Below are 19,341 nucleotides of genomic sequence, written 5' to 3'. Positions count from 1 at the left end.
GTAAAAATACTAGTTCACTGTAGCATGAGGTAGCTACGTCCAGTCAAGCAAAGTGGAAGAGGCCTAGTCAAAATGACCTCGTATCCCCTCTCCTAAAGTACCTGACAACCAACCCAGATATTTCTGGCAGAAAGGATCAGCTTCCATCAATTTCAGTTATTTTCTTTAAACATGTAATTAGCATATTGAAATACTCATTCATTAATTCATTCAATAGTATTTATTGAGCACTTACTATGTGCAGAGCACTGTACTAAGCGCTTGGAATGTACAAATCAGTAACAGATAGACAGACCCTGCCCTTTGACGGGGGAGACAGACAGACAAAAGCAATAGCAATAAATAGAATCAAGATAAATAGAATCAAGGTAACAGAGTTGGTAGACACATTCCCTGCCCACAGTGAGCTTACAGGCCAGGGATGAATTTCCAGTATAGAGGAAGAAGACAGTAAAGAGATGACAGTCCTGAATTTGGCCTTTGAAATACCCATACTTTCCACATGTACAAGCACAGCTTTTGGTAGAGTGATGTGGTCACAATGATGGGAGGGAAGAGGGATTATGAGTCTATTAGATTCCTGAGGAGAGATGGATGGAAGCTTGATTTAAACTTATGAACAGCTACATAAATGGTAGAGATTGCTCGAAGCAGTCGCCAGAAGAAAAATGTCTAAGGATTAGAAATGCACTGAGCTAAGAATGTAATTACTTTTACTCTACATCATAATGCAAAACCTAAGACAGAATGGAATTGTTTTTTGGTCCAGGAATACAATCTATACCAGAGTATGTGTTCCTTCTGTCCCTCTCTTGCTTAGTTGAACCACCCAGCAAATTGATTTCTTAAAACCTCCAAGCAAAACTTGATTTCCCAAAAGGCTGTACACATTCTTCTTTCTCCTCAGAAAATAAAATGATGCCATCAAATACTATTCTTATGATGCCTGGAAATGACCATTTTATGATACGTTATTTGTATCTGAATTGAACCAAGCTTTATCTCTCTCCCAAGTGTTACATCTGTGGGTGGAGAGTACAATATTAATCAGTCCCTTCCTTTATCTCCCCTATATATAATAGAGCATGATGGAATTTGAGATCCAGGGTTCATTTCTTTCTTTTAAAGAACGAGGACTCAAATGTAAATTTTCCCATGAAGATGTGGTGACTACTCCCTTGCCCTCAAAAAAATCTGGCTTTCTAAATCCAAATTCTCAAATGAAAGCAAAATTAGACTGAAGGCATGTAGTAGAATGTCGATCTTCTTTTTTAAATTCAGTTAAAGTTTCCAGGTGGCATTTAGGCTAATCAAATATTTCACTAAGCAGTGTGTTGGGGGGTGGGAGGAGAGAGGGGAGTCCAAACTATGTCCTTTTTAACTCTCACTCCTTGATGAGAGGTTCCAAGGGTCATTTCAAAAGGAACACTTCCAGAAGAGTTCCATCAAAGATAAGGGAGAGATGAAGAAAGAGCTTTGCTTTTGGAACTTGGAATTGAAGATTTTTTTCATTTTCATGGGAAAAAAAATTTTCATACAAGAAAGCCTGTTTTTCATTTATTATAGGACCATAATAGGATTCAGATGAACATTTTTTCTTGGTTTTAGCAGAAAAGTAAACAGTAAGGTATTAAGCATATAAAAATAATTTGACTGCCTTTATTATGACTCCACCTCTGTGATTACTGGAAAACAGTACATCTTTTTTTTGCCTTTTAATTTCCTTTGTATGATTATTGTAGACTGTAAGCTCCTTGTAGGCAAGGAATGTGTCTACCAATGCTGTTGTACTCTCCCAGTGCTAGTACAGTACTCCACATGCAAAAGGTGCTCAATAAAAGCCATTAATTTATTGATTTTCTGCTCAGTATTTGGGGGCTTTCTGACCTTGATTTATCAATGCATTTGTAATCTAATTATTTACACTTTCACTGTCAGAAAGTAGAGCCATGGATGCTGCTGTAATTAGAGTTCTAAAAATGCCTTTGATTTCCATTATCCAGTTAAGAGTCCCACATATGTTGGACCGATGAAAAGAAACACTTCCAAAAGTGTTGACCTACAAGACAGAAGTCGTAGTTGAGAATAGTGCTTTGCTCTTTTATACTGTTTTTAAAAGCTGTTCTCTTAGAGATATGGCAACACCCAGGACAGCGTTTTAGCAGCTGTTCCCAGCTGTTGACAAAGTACTTTAAAAACTGAAATTTTGTTATGCTGTTAATTCTTAGGGGAAGCTGTAAACTGATCAATAACGTATTATTAAGACACTACTATTTGAAACCACTTACGAGTCAAATAGTGTGACCTATGGAAAGAGCACGAGACTGGATGTTAGGAGACCTAGATTCTTCTTCAGTTCTGCCACTTGTCTCCTGGGTGACCTTGGACAAGTCACGTAATTTTTTTATGCCTCAGTTTCCTCATCTGTAAACTGGAGATTAAATTCCTGTTCTCCCTCCCCCTTAGACTGTGAGCCCTATGTGGGACTGGGACTGTGTCTGATCCCATCGATTAATCAGTAGTATTTGTTAAGCACTTACTATGTGCCAGGCACTGTACTAAGAGCTGGGGTAGATGCAAGGTAATCAGGTTGGACAAAGTCCTGTCCCACATGGGGCTCACACTATTAATCCCCATATTACAGACGAGGTAACTGAGGCACAGAAATGTAAAGTGACTTACCCAAGATCACACAGCAGGCAAGTGGTGGAACTGGGATTAGAACCCAGGTCCTCCTGCCTCCCAGGATGTGCTCTGGCCACTAGGCAATGCTGCTTCCCACTGTTCAAGTATTGTCCAACTTGCTTCCGGTACTGAAAATCAATGTGTGATGAAGTGTTCCCTTTACGTGGCGTGAACCTACTAGCCTTCAATTTTTGGAAATACCAAACTTGGCACTTAAAGAGGCTCCTTGGAGAAGATAAAAGTCAGAAGGTCATGCCCGTGTCTAATCCCGGCTCCGCCACATGTCTGCTGTGTGGCCTTGGGCAAGTCGCTTTACTTCTCTGGGCCTCAGTTCTTTCATCTGTAAAATGGGGATTAAGAGTGTGAGCCCTATGTGGGACAGGGACTTGAATCTACCCTAGCACTTAGAACAGTGCTTGGCACATAGTAAGCACTTAGCAAGTGCCATTATCATTATTAGTAGTATTATTATAGCAGCTATCTTCCCTGAGGACTCTGCCTTGTTAAGGTCCAGGCAGTTGCCATTGTTGCTTCTAGAAAATCCCTGGGCATGGGCTGAGACTGCTAGTTTTTTCTTTAGGCTTCCTGTGGTGAGCCTGTAGATTTGGGATTTACACTGAACTAGTTCTTCACACACACACACACACACACACACACACACACACCTGGAAGCTAAGCTAGCCCAACTCCAGCAACTTAAAGATATTCATTCAATAGTATTTCCTGTGGAAGCTGGATGAAAAGATAGCCAAAGTTGTTCAGTTGATCAGCCTCTTCCCCCTAAAATCCCTGCACTCAAAATGCAAAGATCTCAACTGGTAGCAACAACATATGTGTAGATCTTTTATTATTATTATCATTATTATTGTATTTATTAAGCCCTTACTATGTGTCAAGCACTGTTCTAAGCACTGGGGTAGCACTAAGCACTGAGGTAAACACCATACATGTAGATCTTTTATTATTATCATTAATCCTGTATTTTTTAAGCCCTTACAATGTGTCAAGCACCTTTCTAAACACTGGGGAAGATACAAGTTATTTCATTCATTCATTCACTCAATTGAATTTATTGAGCACTTATTTTGTGCAGAGCACTGTACCAAGCACTTGGAAGAGTACAGTGTAATAATCGGTCCGATGGAGTCCCTGTCCCACATGGGACTCCTAGGCTAAGTAGGAGGGAAATCAAGGACTGAATCCACATTTCTCCCATGAGGAAACTGAGGCAAAGAGAAGTTAAGTGATTTGCCGAGGATCACACAGCAGGTATGTGGCAGAGCTGGGATTAGAACCCAGGTCCTCTGATCCTCAAACCTGTGCTCTTTCTACTAGGTCACGCTGCTTCATGTATGTACGGTAGACTACCCTCCTTTGCCTCGTGTGACAACCTCCCTCTCGCCAGCCTCATTTCTACATCTGTATGTAGGTCAGCCTCCCCAGTCTTTCGTCTCTTGTGGTTTTCCCAGCCGTGGCCCCAGGGAAGTCTACCCCAAGTTTGACCCTATCCTTGAAATGAAATTTGGCACCCCTGATACAGTCCAGTGTCCAGAAGAGCCCCAGACAGAGAAGGGTGACTAAATGAATAATATTGGAGGAGGAAAAAGAGAAGCAGGAGAAGGAAGGAGTTTTGGTATCATTTATATTGCTAGAGAGTCAAGCTGTCCTCCATTTTTCATCCAGCATGGTTAAAGTGATGAGAAATGACGAATGGAGAAAAACCCAAGTTAAAGTAAAACCTGGCCAAGCTCACCTCTCTTTAGGTCCATTAAGGGAATTATTTGTGGTTCCAACACACTTTAATCCAAGTACTATTTTTGCTCCTGGAGAAAGAAAACTTCATCTAAAACCAGCAATAGACATTTCTGATCGTTTGTGCCAAAGCCAACAAAGAATTGCTAATTTTATCAAACGAGCAGGGGAACATGATTTTTATTGCAGTAAATTTGACGTCATGCCCCATTAAATCCAAATTTCACTTTCAAATATTTGATGCCTCCCAACCTTAAATTCTCAAGAGATTAAAGCTGTCTCTTTTTTTTTGCTTTGGGTACATTTTGTGGAGCACGTAGAACGGCACTTCTGGCATGATAGTCTTTGGGGTGGTGAAATTTAGAACAGACCCATCCCAAAAAGATTTGACTGGCTTGTAAGGAATCTCTTTAAGGATTCAAGTGTTCAAGAGGAGATGTGTGTGAGAGCGTGTGTCTTTTTTTAAATGGTAATGATAATAATGGTATTTGTTAAGCATTTACTATGTGCCAAGCACCGTACTAAGTCCTGAGGTGGATACAAGCAAATTGGGTTGGACACAATCCCTGTTCCACATGGGGCTCATGGTCTCAAATCCCCATTTTACAGATGAGGTAAGTGAGGCACAGAGAAGAAAAGTGACTTGCCCAAAGTCACACAGCAGACAAATGGCGGAGCTGGGATTAGAAGCTATGACCTTCTGACTCTCGGGCCCGGGCTCTATCCGCTAAGCGATACTTTCAACCCAACATTCTTTTGTTTTACCCCTCTGAGCTTCAGAGGGAACTTGACAGACTTAAAATGCTTAATAATTATTAATGCTTAATAGCTCCTAGTTGTCATTTCCTAGATTGGCATGTCAGTATACAAACATCGCCCATGCCTACCTTTGGGTCTACCCCATTAAGAAAATCACGATATTAAATCTTCATTTTGAATTGTTTTGAGACTGATTAGCTCCTCATTTTTTCTGTCTGAGTTTTTGTAACCGTTTCTGACAATGCATTTACTTGTTTTGTATGGGAATCCCTCATTTCATTTCTGAAAAGTATAACACTGTCGGATCATATGAGCGGACAGAAATACTAACCATGAGTTCAGGATGAGAAATGAATGTGTTCTCTCAAATAAAAGCTGATGAATAGAGGGAAATCCACTTAACATAATGGAAGAGAAGAAAAAATAGAATTGAAAGCACTTTAGTGCCTAATCCTATGCTTCATTCCTAGGCTGCATAAACCAACCAAGTAAATCCCAATTATTTTTTCTCAAAGCGCCCTTTTCTCTGAAAATTATAAAATTATAAAAGCTTATTCAAAGTCCTGGGGTAGATTTGAATTTCCTTTTCGTTTTATAACACTTGGATATGAAATGGAAAAGGATAGACAAGGCAGTAATCCCTATCATTTGTATTCACATCAGCAGTGTTCTCAAGGACTTAATCGGCCCTCTTAATAAAGTCTTTTTTACTTTTCTGCTTTTACTGCGTACATTTCATATCTATCCATGCACACTCAGTAATAAGATGAAGCAAAATCGAATTCCCTCCAGAGATTATGCGAACCTACATTTGCATTAGAAGCCCTGATGATTTACTGATTTCCAACTAAAGAGACGACCTCTACAATTATTGGAGAAATCCAATGAAAAGTAAGATGAGCTAACTAAGGAAAGATTTCAGGCATCTGGTGACTTGCCTTATTTGGTAAATGTGGTTTGCTGGTCCGCAGCTGGTAACATTGGTGAGGTCATTGTATGATGTGTTGTCTGTGGAGGCTAAACTCTTTGTGTTGCAGTTTTCCCCCTCAAAATTACAGCATTTAGAAATATTTATTCAGAATTTCATTGACCTTTCTTATGGACTCAAGTTGATCCGAAAGAACAGAAGCAGTTTGAAAACTTAAAGGCCAAATGGATTTCCCCTTTTAAAATTCCGTTCATGAATTTTCCAGGAAATTGGATTATTTCCCCTTTGTTTGGCCTCTGGGGAATTTACACTTTAATTTGTAACATTACTATGGGTTAAGGGTCTGTGTTCCTTTGAAAACAAGTTCACAGAAGAGAAGGAACATGGCCTAGTGGAAAGAGGATGGGCCTGGGAGTCAGAGGACCTGTGTTCTAATCCTGACTCCACTATTTTCCTGCAGTGTGACCTTGCTCAAGTCATTTAACTTCTCTGTGCTTCTGTTTTCTCATGTGTACAATCACCTATCAATCATATTTATTGAATGCTTAGATCGTGCAGAGCACTGTACTAAGCACTTGGAAGAGTACAATCTAACAGAGTCGGTAGACATGTTCCCTGCTCACAGTGAGCTTACAGTCCAGAGCGGGAGACAGATATTAATATAAATTACAGATATGTACCAAAGTGCTGTGGGCCTGAAGGAGTGAACTATGGATGCAAATCTAAATCCAGCCCCACAGCACTCAGGTACATATCCATAATTTATTTATATTAATGTCTTTTTCCCCATCTAGACTGTAAGCTCATTGTGGGCATGGAATATGTCTTTTTATTGTTGTCCTCTCCCGAGCACTTAATACAGTGCTCTACACACAGTAAGTGCTCAATAAATGATTGACTGCTTTCCTGGTCCTGGGACCATGAATCACTAGTGGAGGCTATTGTGGCCATCACACCATCTGGCTTTCAGTGGTCTGTCTGCCATCTGCAATAATAATGATGATTGTGGTATTAAATACTTAATATTTGCCAGGCACTGTACTAAACGCTGGGAGGGAATCCAAGCAAATCAGCTTGGACACAGTCCGTCCCACCTCGGGCTAACAGTCTTAATCCCCATTTTGACAGATGAAGTGATTGAGGCACAGAGAAATGAAGTGATTTGCCCAAGGTCACACAGCAGTCAAGCGGCGGAGCGGGGATTAGAACCCATGACTTTCTGACTCCCAGGCCAGGGCTCTATCCGCTGTGCCATGCTGCTTCTCTAGTTAGTAGTAATGATAATTGTGGTATTTGTTAAGTCCTTACTATGCCCAACGTTATACTATAATCAGGATGGACACAGTTGAAGGAAGGAGAATAGGTATTTTATCCCCATTTTACAGATGAGGTAATGGAGGCCCAGAAAAGTAAAGTGACCTACCCAAGGTCCACAGCAGGCAATAATAATAAGTTAATAATTAGGGTATTTAAGTGCTTACTATGTGCCAGGCACTGGGCCAGGCAAGTGGCAGAACCAGGCCTCTGCTTTTTCCTCTAGAAGTTGCTTTCATGTCTGATGATATTATTTTTAGCACCAGCTTCCCTCCATTTTGGCTCTAGGATTCTGAGTTTTGCAACTCAGAACCAATGCACATGTTCTTGGTTATCTGGGAAGGGGATGCCAAGGCTATCAAAAAGGGGGGTGTCAAGAATCACCCCAGAGAAACTCTGGGCGAACTCTGCATATTTCCACAAACTGGCATGTGCCCATGGCAAATCCTTTGACATCCAGTGTTTTCTCATCTGTAAAATGGGGGTAAAACACCTGTTCTCCTTTCCTCTTAGACTGTGAGCCCCACGTGGGACAGGGACTGTGCTTGATCTGATTAACTGATACCTTCCCCAGAGCCTAGTACCTAGTAAACACTTAACAAATGCCACAGTTTTTATGAGTAGGCCCTTGTCAATGTCTGGTGCTCTTAAGGGTTATCCATGGTCATCACCCTGATGGAGGGACATTTAAGCTTTCAAGCGTGTTAGCGCAAAGTGTTTTTCGGTCATAGCAACCCACTAAAACAAAACCCAGTCTTTGGTCTCTGCTTAATGGCAACCTTTTCCACAGGTTCAGAACAATCCAGTTTAAGCAGCGGGATGGCCTAATGGATAGAGCACAGATCTGGGAGTCACAGGACGTGGGTTTTAACCCTGTCTTTATCAATTGCTTGCTCTGTGACCTTGAGCAAGTCATTCAGCTTCTCTGCACCTTAGTTTCCTCAAATGCAAAATGAGGATTAAGTCCTACTTCTTCCTTCTTAGACCGTGAGCCCCATGTGAGAAAGGGACTGTGTTCAACCTGATGGACTTGTGTCTACCCCGGTGTTTAAAACACATAGTAGGTGCTTAATGAAACCCCGATGTTTAAAACACATAGTAGGTGCTTAACGAAAACCATAAAACAAACAAATAATACTTACTTGCCTAACCTTCTAAGTACTGTCTCCTGAGGGGCTGCCAGAAAAGCTGCTTATTCCCATGGGTTGGGAGAGGGGTGTGCTAGGAAAAGCTGCACTGTGTGGTCCTGAAGTCTCCCTAATATCAGGCTTTCCAGCCCACGGAGAGTGACCCTAAACCATTCCGAATCTTCCTCCCTCCCTCTCTCTCTGCCCCCTCAGCCTGAAGAGGATGCAGATCTCGGGTCCAGTGAAAAAACCTGCCTCCCACTACCATGTGAATATGCTGGGGGAATTTGAATGTTCTGAGGCCTGGGGTTGCTAGGCCTTGTTTCTGTTTGGCCTAGAAAGGCTGTTTGGATTGTGTGAACTCTTTGGCCCGGTTGGTCTTTTTGGAATGTTTGAATTTGTTTTTGTTGTTATGTTCTTGCAGATTTTGTTTTCACAGGGCTTCCTGTGTGCATTTTTCAGTGCTAGGCATTGGGATGTGAGCTCCTTAGCTGGCACACAGCATTTGCAGTCAGAGCGCACACTCAACAGGTCATTGCCCTCGAACCACCTCCAGGTTAAATAGCTGTACCACACCGGAAGTGAGCCAGTGGAGTAAACCCCAACCGAAAATCTGCCCCAGTATCTTCCTCCACTCAGGGCCGAATATCAGCGTAGAGGAAATAATATGGTGATAACCATGGGGTTGGTTCTCGTGGAGGTTTTTTTAAATGGTATTTGTTAAGTGCTTATTATGTACAAGGCACTCTACTAAGTGCTGGGGTAGATACAAGCTAGTCAGGTGGATCACAGTCCGGGTCCCGCATGGGGCTCACAGTCTAAGGAGGAAGAAGTAGGACTTAATCTGCATTTTGCATTTGAGGAAACTAAGGTGCAGAGAAGCTGAATGACTTGGCCAAGGTCACAGAGCAAGCAATTGAGGTAACTGAGGCACAGAGAAGTGAAGCGACTTGCGCAGCGTCACAAAGCAGACAAATGGCAGAGCTGGGATTAGAACCCAGGTCCTTCTGACTCCCAGGCTGTGCTCTATCCACTAAGCAACACTACTTCTCATGCTGCTTCTCTGCATGCCGGCTGTTCACGAAAGCCTCAGGAGGGAGATAAACACAACTGCTAGACCTCAAACACACATGAACCTAATGTGCTTCACTTTCCGCAGTCCCAACAAAACCCGTAGTTTTTATTAGTGTTCCGTTTAAAACATGGTGCATATCAGGCTGTACTCTAAATTAGACAGCTCTTAAAATGGGTACACTGTGAGAGCTTGTTAAATTGGAGGCAGCTTGGTAGGAGAGGAATGCAGTTGGCTAATGCCGGAGCTGTTATATAATGTAAAAGCTCGAGTTATAGTTCAGTTATACAGTGCCCCGCACACTCTCACAAACTGTTCCTTCCAACTCAAGCACGCTATATCCAAACCGGCTCCGACTGTCAGACGAACATTCCCTGGTAGTAAACTCCTCCAGTAGACCGTAAACTCCTTGAGGGAAATGAGCGAATCAGCCGACTGTGTTGTTATCGAACTCTTCCAAGCACTCAGTACAGGGCCCTGAACACAGTAAGCGCCCAGTACCTAGCATTGATAGACAATTCCCCAACAACCTTTAGTCAAACCACACGTTCTGACTGACCTGAGTGAATTGATGAAAGATTGAAATCACACATTCTTTACCATTACTCTCCTATCCTTCCTCTTCATCCCTCCCTATCTCCCACATGCATCATTCCTGACTTAAGCACCTTCCTTTTCTATTTACAAATTTGTTTTTTCTAAGCATCAAGAATGGATTTCAGCATTTCAGACAGACAAGATGGCAGAGATCCGTGAAAATTATAATCAAGAAATAGAGGCCGAAAGAATATCTGATTGAAGATGAGATTTCTACTTCTCTTTTGGTGACATTAAGTAACTTGGGGGAGTTATTTTACCTCTTGTAGATGCTGTCTGGGTGTCTCTCGAAGGAATGGGTGGGCAGAATCATCCTGTGTAAAACTGCATTTGTGGGCAACTCATTCTCCCTACCCAAACACCCTAGGCAAAAATCATGTTTCCTAGAAAGGGATTTAAATGTTCAAATAGTAAGGATTTAAAGAAATTGTCTAATTTGGTCAATTGCACCATTTTGATTTATAGGACAGAGCCTAATTAGAACAGCTACTACAATTCCAATTCCGTGATGGTTGCTGATTTTCACATCAATTCAGAATTATTACTCGTATCAACAGGATCCAAAGTCTATTAAATGTGTACACCATATTTCCAAGATATGGGAATGAGCACTTTCCATAACTGTTCAATCTCCTTCATTGCATTTTCAGCTGGGATAATAATAATTGGGGTATTTGTTAAGCTTAAATGTGTCAAGCACAGTATTTCACAGTGGACAGATGCAAGAAAATCAGGTCCCATAAGGGGTCACTGTCTAGGTGAGAGAACAGGGCTTAGGTCCCCATTTTGCAGATGAGGGAACTGTGTTACAAAGAAGTCAGTTGACTTGTCCAAGGTCACACAGACAAGTGGAGGAACTAGAATTAGAAGCTAGATCCTACAACTCCCAGGCCCTTGCTCTTTCCATTAGGCCATGCTGCTCCTTATTAGGATTTTTTATATCTGGATAAGAATTTTTAAATATTTGGGGGGAAACTATTCTTTTGCACAGTATTTAAACAAAAATTCTAATATTTGGTAGTTTTCAATTATAGTTACAAGATTAATTGAGTGTTACTTGAAAGTGCTGATCTTGGATTTTAAAGTAAGATTTAAGAATCTAAATTGTTCATTCTCACTTACTACATTTTGGCGACCTAAAATATCCTGGCACAGGGTATCTACTAAACATTGAGGGACTTGATTTAGTCGACTGTGCTTATAAATAGAATTGAATTGAGTGAGCCAGAAGGGTGGAAACTTCCTGGGTAAGATAGCGAGTCTAGACTATACAAGTTATCCACACATTTCACCCTTTGCTCCTAGTGGACTGAGCAGTGTTTATATGATAGTTGGGGACTTCCTGATTACAAGACATTCTTAATGTCCAGGGTTAACAAACTCAGAGGGAAAGGTGATTTTGAATAATGACACCATAAAACCGGTGGAGACAAACCAAAAGAGAGGGTGATTTGTAAATGGAAACCAAGATTTCTAGTGAGAGTGCATGGCACTGGGCCAGATGAACTTGAAATAGAAATAGCCAGCCCATCCTCACCATTTCAGTTTTGGGAGCTCTGAAAGTGCCAAAATATAGATTGGGATTAAAAACCAAAATATATTTGTAAATAATAATAACTATGGTATTAAGTGCTTGCTGTGTGTCGAACACTCTTCTAAGCCCTGGAGTAGATACAAAGTAATCAGGTCAGGCACAGTCCCTGTCCCATGCAGGACTCACAGTCTAAGGGGGAAGGAAGGCATAGTGGATAAGGCATGGACCTGGGAGTCAGCAGGTCACGGGTTCTAATTCGAGCTCCACCACTTGTCTGTTGTGTGACCTTGGGCAAGTCACTTGACTTTTCTGTCCCTCAGGTACCTCATTTGTAAAATGGGGATTGAGACTGCATCCAACCCGATTTGCTTGTATCAAACCCACTGCTTAGTACAGGGCCTGGCACATAGTAAGCATTAAACAAATAGCAGAATGGTCATTATTAAGGAGAATAGACTCCATTTTACAGATGAGGAAACTGAGGCACAGAGGAGGTAATCAGCTTTCCCAAGATCACGCAGCAGGTTATTCCTGCCCTCAAGGTTCTTACAATCCAGGAGGAGAGACAGACGTTAAAATATATGACAGGAAGGGGAAGCAGCAGAATATCAATGTCTTCCTCCTGGAATACAGACCTAGGGGTTGAACTGCAGCAGTTGTGGAATCCCAACAGGATTCGCTGTGTGGGACAGGCTGAAGCCAAGCATTTCTTGGCCCAAAGCAAACTTGGATATCCCCGGTAAAATGGGAACTAGTTCCAGCATTTAGCCCATGCCTGAGAGAGAGAGAGAGCGAGCCAGCTTCATCTCTTCCTTGGGGAGAGTTAACAAGCCCTGACACCTTTCACCCTTGCAAAATCTTTTGGCTTGACATTCTAGCCTGTCTGACTGGGAAGGTTCATCCTAATAATTATAACAGTAATTGTTATTATTGTTATTGTGTGACGTACTTACTGTGTTCCAAGCACTGTTCTAAGTACTGGGGTAGATACCAGTTAATCAGATTTGACACAGTCCTCGTCCCACATGGGGCTCACGGTCTAAATAGGGGAGAAAACAGGCATTAAAGCCCCATCTTGCTGATGAAGAAAGTGAAGCACAGATAAGTCAGATTACGTGCCCAAGGTCACGCGGCAGACAAGTGGCAGAGCCGGGACTAGAAGCCGGGTCATCTGTTTTCCAGGCCCATTTTCATTCCCCCAGGCCATGCTGCTTCTCCTGGACATTTGCCTGTTGCCCTCACCCCTTGACTTGCTTGTATCCACCCCAGCACTTAGTACAGTGCCTGGCACATAATAAGCACTTAACACATTCCATCATTATTATAATTACTATTATTATTATTAGAGAACAAAAACAGGGAAGACTGACCCTGGATCAACCACTAATCAGTTCCTGAGCCTTGAGGAACTGTGGGCCTGCCTTAAATTGTCTTACATTCTTCAGTATTCCTTGATCATAAGCAGCCCGTCTTTGTGGGGGTATTTGTGCAGGGGCAGAAGTCAGATAGCTTTAGTGCCCTGTTCTTCTTTGCGTACCAGCCCAATGGCCGAGCAACAGAGGAGAGAGGCTGTTTAAACACCATCATGCCTATATGCAGTCGGGTTTGGCCAGGTCCAGGAGGGAGGCGATTTAGGACAGTAACCAGTATCTGCCCCCAGTAGAGCATGCTGAAGCGGGAGAATCCCTTTTCATTCCTGCTTGATGAGGAGGGAGCGAGCGCCTCCCCTTCCTCCCCCTTCATTATTTCAGGTAAGAGATCACATTTGTCATTTCTGCCGCCACAAGAAGTTACTCTCCTCTGGTGGCCGATTCAGATCACTCCTTTTTCATTTCTAAAACTTAAATTTATAAGTCACTTGCCACTGGATTTTTAAAGGAGCAAACAAAAGAAACCCCACACATTCTTATTTATTTGTTTTAAGGCCTAACTCACCATTAGGCATGAGGTTGTTACAGCCATTGTTTCGGATGTAGTTAGAGCCAAAACAACTGCTGTAACAACCATATGCCTAAAGGTGAGTTAGGCCTTAGCACTGTTCTAAGCGCTGAGCACTGATAGATGTAGTTCCTGCGTGAAGAAAGAGGCTGGGGTAGTTGACTTCAGATTTACATTTCGGCGGAAATGATCTTTAGTCTGATACTTGGCTTAGGCGCCCTCTTGCGTCAAGCAAAATGTTTAGATTTGTTTTATTGAAGAAATGTGCTTAAACGTGCATGGCGATAGCAAAGTTCGCTCATTTTTTAATGTGTGGAGTGGGCAAGTTTAGTTTAAACACCTCATAGAAAGCTTTAGGACAAAAATCGAACTTCTTCAGGTAGAATTAACTGGATTCAAGTTAAAAAGAGTTTGAGGCATCTTCACAGAAGGCCAATAATACTGTGGTTTTAACATTAGTGAGGGAGGTAGAAATTTGCTTTCAGCTTTACCACAAAGCAAAATTGTTTTTAGAAACATTCCAATCCAATGCATATCCCAACAGAGGTTACACAGATTATAGAAAGAAAAAACTTAGACTAATTCACAATTCATTTTGGCCCTTAGGTTATCGTTTGGGATATACTTAGTGGGTATAGATTGGTTCCTTTCTGAAGAAAATAACTTCTCCTGTTTGTACCTATATTTCACTAATATTATCATCTATACAAAACTAAATTATGTGCGGTGGATATTTGCATTCCTAGGAGCTAAGTAGGTTTCCAAAGCAACATTTTAAATAATTGTTTTCTATGGAAGCTTGTGGTGCTTGAAAATTAAGTCAGAAATTAAAGAACAGTTATAAATATGTTCTTGGTTCATAATTTTAAAAACTGTTAAAATAAATCCTAAGGGTACAGTTTAATTGAAGCTGAGGAAGAGAGAAAAATGTAAATTAGAATGACTTTTAACTGTAGGGTGAGTTATTCTGTTGGGGAAAACCTGAATGAGAAGTAAAGCTGAAGAGATTTATTTTCATATCATTCTGCCTCAAAATTCAAGATTATATTATTATTGGGGGAAACTTAACTCCAGGATGTGTCTTACAATATTTCATTAGCATTAGGAATGAATATTATTTTCTTATCAAGATTCAGACAGATCTGCCCTTGCTTAAATGTATCTTTCCACTGAATCAGTAATGTAATTTGAAATTCAGAATTTTTATACTAGATTTGTTAATGGCCAATGGCTAGTTTTGTCTACAGTTTTGAATCTCAGGAGGAATGAATTGAAAAGATGATTTTTATGTGGCTTTTCTCATGTTTAAAAGGGTATTTAAGATTTTCAGTTAGTTCTAAATAGGAAATAGCTGGGGCTCTCAAGCAGTAATATTTATTGAGCACCTACTTGAATTTAAGTGCTTGGGAGAGGACAGAAAGAAAATGTGATCTCTGTTCTCAAGGAGCTCATTATCTAGTGGATAGAAATTTAATGGTACATCCACCTAAATTTTGCTCAACAACCTAAAAGATGTGGAATAGTAGGTTTTATTGAATAATTCAAACCTTCTTTGACTGTTGGGTTCCAAAAGTTAAAATCATTACTTTTTTGCGGTATTTTTGAAGCTTAGGTGCCAGACACTGTACCAAGCGCTGGGGTAGATACAAGGTAATCAGGTTGGACACAGTCCATGTCCCTCATGGGACTCACAATCTTAATTACCATTTTAGAGATGAGGTAACTGAGGCACAAGGTCCTTCTCCTAAGCCCCTGCTCTATCTACTAGGCACGCTGTTTCTCTGCTGTTACTTCTTAACAAACACATACGTTATCAAAGGCAATCTTTTAGGCTTTCCTTATTTCAGGTGGTGGAGAGATTCCCATCCCAATTTTTCAGAATGAGTTTCCTTCTGAATCTTTACTGTCATTCCTTATAAGAGTTAGCAATAGAAAATAATTTCATTTAAGCTGCCCTTATAAGCATTGCAGTTTAAAATGTTTGATGGAAAATGGGAAATTCCTGGCAAGCCAAGTTTTTTTAAAAATATATAATGTAGTAATTTTAAAGCACTTATTATGTAACAAACAATGTTCTAAACGCTGGGGTAGGTGAAAGTCAGTTAGGTCTGACAGAGTTCCAGTCTCACATGGGGCTCCCAGCATAAGTAGGAGGGAGAACAGGTATTTAATCCCCATTTTACAGTTGAGGAAACTCAGACACAGAGAAGTTAAGTCACTTGTCCAAGGTCACACAGCAAGCAATTGGTTGAGCTGGGATTAGAACCCAGGTCCTCTGACTCCCAGGCCTGGGCTTTTTCCCACTAGGCCATGCTGCTTCTATCCAAGTTGAATGGTTTAGAGCTTCTCAGTTAAACCTCCAGAAAGTGATCCAAACTTTTGATTCCTAAGGGCAAATATCACCTTTGTCAAAGAATGGCAGGAGCCAAGGAGGTGTTCTTCACTGGTGATTAAAGGTGATTTAAAGATTGTTTCCTCTTTCTCCCAACCAAATGATGAAAGAGACTTCCTTACTATATACTAGTAGTTTAGAAACTGGAAAGTGTGAAGTTAAGAGGAAAGCTACAGTCTCTCTAGACTGTAAGCTTGTTGTAGGCAGGGAATGTCTGTTATATTGATGTGGTGTTCTCTCACCAGCGCTTAGCAGAGTGCTCTGCACATAGCCAGTGCTCAATAAATACGAATGATTAAGCCTCCTTGCTTATAGATTGTGAGTCATATTGTTTGAGACAGGAATCCCTTTGGTATATACAAAAGTCCATGGTGTCTTAGAGAAAATGAATCACCTGTTGTGCTATAACCTTTTCATTTTTCTCTGCCTTGGTAGTCAATGGCTTTGTAGTTTGTCTCAAGGTGTGTGTGTGTGTGTGTGTGTGTGTGTGTGTGTGTGTTTTGGCAGATCACTGGGAACTTTTAAAAACAAAGATATTTGTTGAGCTGGTCATGCGAAAGAAAGGTCAGTGATTTCAATTCTATCCCGGAAGTGCCAGAAATTCTTGGATGTCTTGACACAAAAAAACCCCTCCCCAAACTGCTAACCACAGTAACTGCAGACAGATTGAACATACCTCCAACCATCACTTACTGTAGTGCCTGACACACAGTAAGCGCTTAACAAATACTATCATTATTATCATCTGAGTGTTCTTCCTTCTCAGTGGCCTTATTTCCCTCCTCTACTTGGGGTGAAAAATTTTGGAGTTACTAGTTATAAGTGAGCAGTGTTGCTCAGTGGAAAGAGCATGGGCCTGGAAGTCAGAGGACTTGGGTTCTAATCCTGTCTCTACCACTTGGCTGCTGTGTGACCTTAACTTCATCCGAGTCCTACCCCAGTGTTTATCGCTGTGCTTGATACATAGTAAGCATTCAACAACTGCCACAATTATTATTGTAAAATCTGAGTTGTGCTTGGGTGATGTTTACATAAAGACATCTGGAAGATCGACTGTTCATATTAGGGAAACAGCATGGCCTAGTGGAAAGAGAATGGGCCTGGGAGTCAGAGGACATGGGTTCTAATCCTGGCTCTGCCACAATTTGGATGAATCACTTAACTTCCCTCACCCCCCAGAGTTGCAATTCAATACCTGTTCTCCCTCCTACTTAGACTGTGAGTCCTACGTAGTAATCTACCCCATCACTTAGTTCAGTGCTTGGCACTTAGTAAGCCTTTAACAAATACCATAATTATTATTATTCATATGTCAGTGAATCCTGGGGTGTGGGCAGTTTGAAAAGTTGAGTCTCCATTCTAGAAATTTCAAGATGAAATGCCCCAAAACTCTTCTCAGTTTTGCTACAGAAAGAAAGGTAATTGGCCTTTGAATGACAGTCTCAAAGAGGGGCAAGTGGTACCGATCTTGCAAGGAAACCTTTTGGCAAATATCACCAGAAAACCTCACATTTTACCTTCTCTTCCCCATCATCTCCTTGCCCCAGTCCTCCCTTCTCTGGTCACCCCACTTCCTCTGGTGACCTTGTGTCCGTCAAACCCCAACTGATAAATCTGTCTTCGCTTTGTAGCTCTGGGGGATGTTGGCTAAAACAACCTTTGCCTATGCTTGGATTTGGCAATTTCTGTTTTGCTTACTTTAAACTTTCTATTTATTTTCCCTAGGATGGAAAGAAGAAGTTTGACAAAGAGAGTGAGAAATATTATTCTATTCTCGACAAGCACTTAAATTTATCAGCAAAGAAAAAGGAGTCTCATTTGCAAGAGGTGAGCATATCTTATCCAAATCTGTTCTGCATTATTCTCGAGCAAGAAAGAGGTGTTTTTTTACAGAATTGTTGAAACTGTTATTTTCATCTATATCAGAAGAAATAATGGCTTCTGCAGGAGTTTCTATTCCTGGTTTTATAAATAATGCTGGAGAAGCTAATAATTTCTTCCTGGGAAATAAACTTTTAAACAAGGTGATATTTACATTTCCTCCTTGCCAGCATGTATTTTAGTTGGATTATCTAATTGGGTTCCTACTTAAGGTATTTTTAATTGTATAACTTTAGTTCAGACTTTATAGCCTTTACTTTCAAGGGTAGTTTTAGAATTCACATGATGAGACTTTGCCAAACAAATTCTTTATTTAATTTAATCCTCATCAAGAGTGACCGACTCTATTTACCACCAATTTCCTACTAGAAAGACTGAGCCTGAAAGATTGTAATGAAATTTTCATGCTTTTAAGCATGCTATTTCTTCCAGCGAGGGAACCATTCTTTCTATTAAGAATATACGGGACTCCGATTCATGAAATTAAGAAAATAGAAGTCATTTTGCAAATGGCATAATATGTTACTATGCTGTAACAGTGCTGAGCCCTGATGTCTGACTCATTAATTCATTCAGTCATATTTATTGAGTGGTTACTGTATGCAAAGCACTGTACTAAGCGCTTGGGAGAGTACAGTGGAACAGAATTGGTAACTTCCTTTTACTTGTTTTCAACTGGTCCCATAGTAGTACCCAATCCCTTGTCAACTTGCAGTAACAATTCAAAGTGACTCCTAAATTCATTCATTCAATGGTATTTATGGAGCACTTACTGTGTGCAGAGCACTGTACTAAGCACTTGGAATGTACAGTTCGGCAACAGATGGAGACAATCCCTGCTCAACGACGGGCTCACAGTCTAAAAATCTTCAGTCATACGGTTCTTTAGTATTTGGGGAAGGCAGAGAGCAGTGGGACTATAGAGAAATGAATCAGCAACATTTATTATCATTAATAATGACATTTATAACTGGTATTTTTTTAAGCACTGGTATTTTACTAAGGCCTGGAGAGGATAGAAGATAATCAGGTCCTTCCAACTCCAAGGTCTGTGCTCTATCCACTAGGTTATGCTGCCCCTTAATAATAATAATGCTAATAGTTATCTACTTACTATGAGCCAGACACTGTACTGAGCACTGGGGTGGATACAAACAAGTTGGGTGGGGTGCAGTCCCTTGTCCCCGTGGGGCTCACAGTCTCCATCCCCATTTTGCAAATGAGGTAACTGAGACCCAGAAAAGTGAAGTGACTTTTCCACGATTACACAGGAGACAAGTGGTGAAGCCAGGATTAGAACTCATGTCCTTCTGACTTCTGGGCCCATTCTCTATGTATGTAGAATTCTCTATATTCTCCAAT

The 19,341-nt window shown here is 41.0% G+C and overlaps 1 protein-coding gene across 2 annotated transcripts in view; it reads left to right on the top strand.

Moving 5' to 3' along the window:
• The window catches only part of ARHGAP42 (Rho GTPase activating protein 42), a 160,276-nt gene that overhangs the window by 90,613 nt on the left and 50,322 nt on the right, over positions 1-19,341 (top strand). For both annotated transcript variants that reach the window (XM_029048349.2, XM_029048348.2), the window contains exon 5: positions 17,824-17,925. In XM_029048349.2, coding sequence (XP_028904182.1) covers positions 17,824-17,925 — 102 coding nt within the window. The remainder of the gene's footprint in view (positions 1-17,823; positions 17,926-19,341) is intronic.

This window comes from Ornithorhynchus anatinus, chromosome 20 (genome assembly GCF_004115215.2).
Source record: "Ornithorhynchus anatinus isolate Pmale09 chromosome 20, mOrnAna1.pri.v4, whole genome shotgun sequence".
Lineage (NCBI taxonomy): Eukaryota > Metazoa > Chordata > Mammalia > Monotremata > Ornithorhynchidae > Ornithorhynchus > Ornithorhynchus anatinus.
The sequence above is the reverse complement of the archived record's forward strand: the minus strand, read 5'-3'. Positions and strand labels throughout refer to the sequence as shown.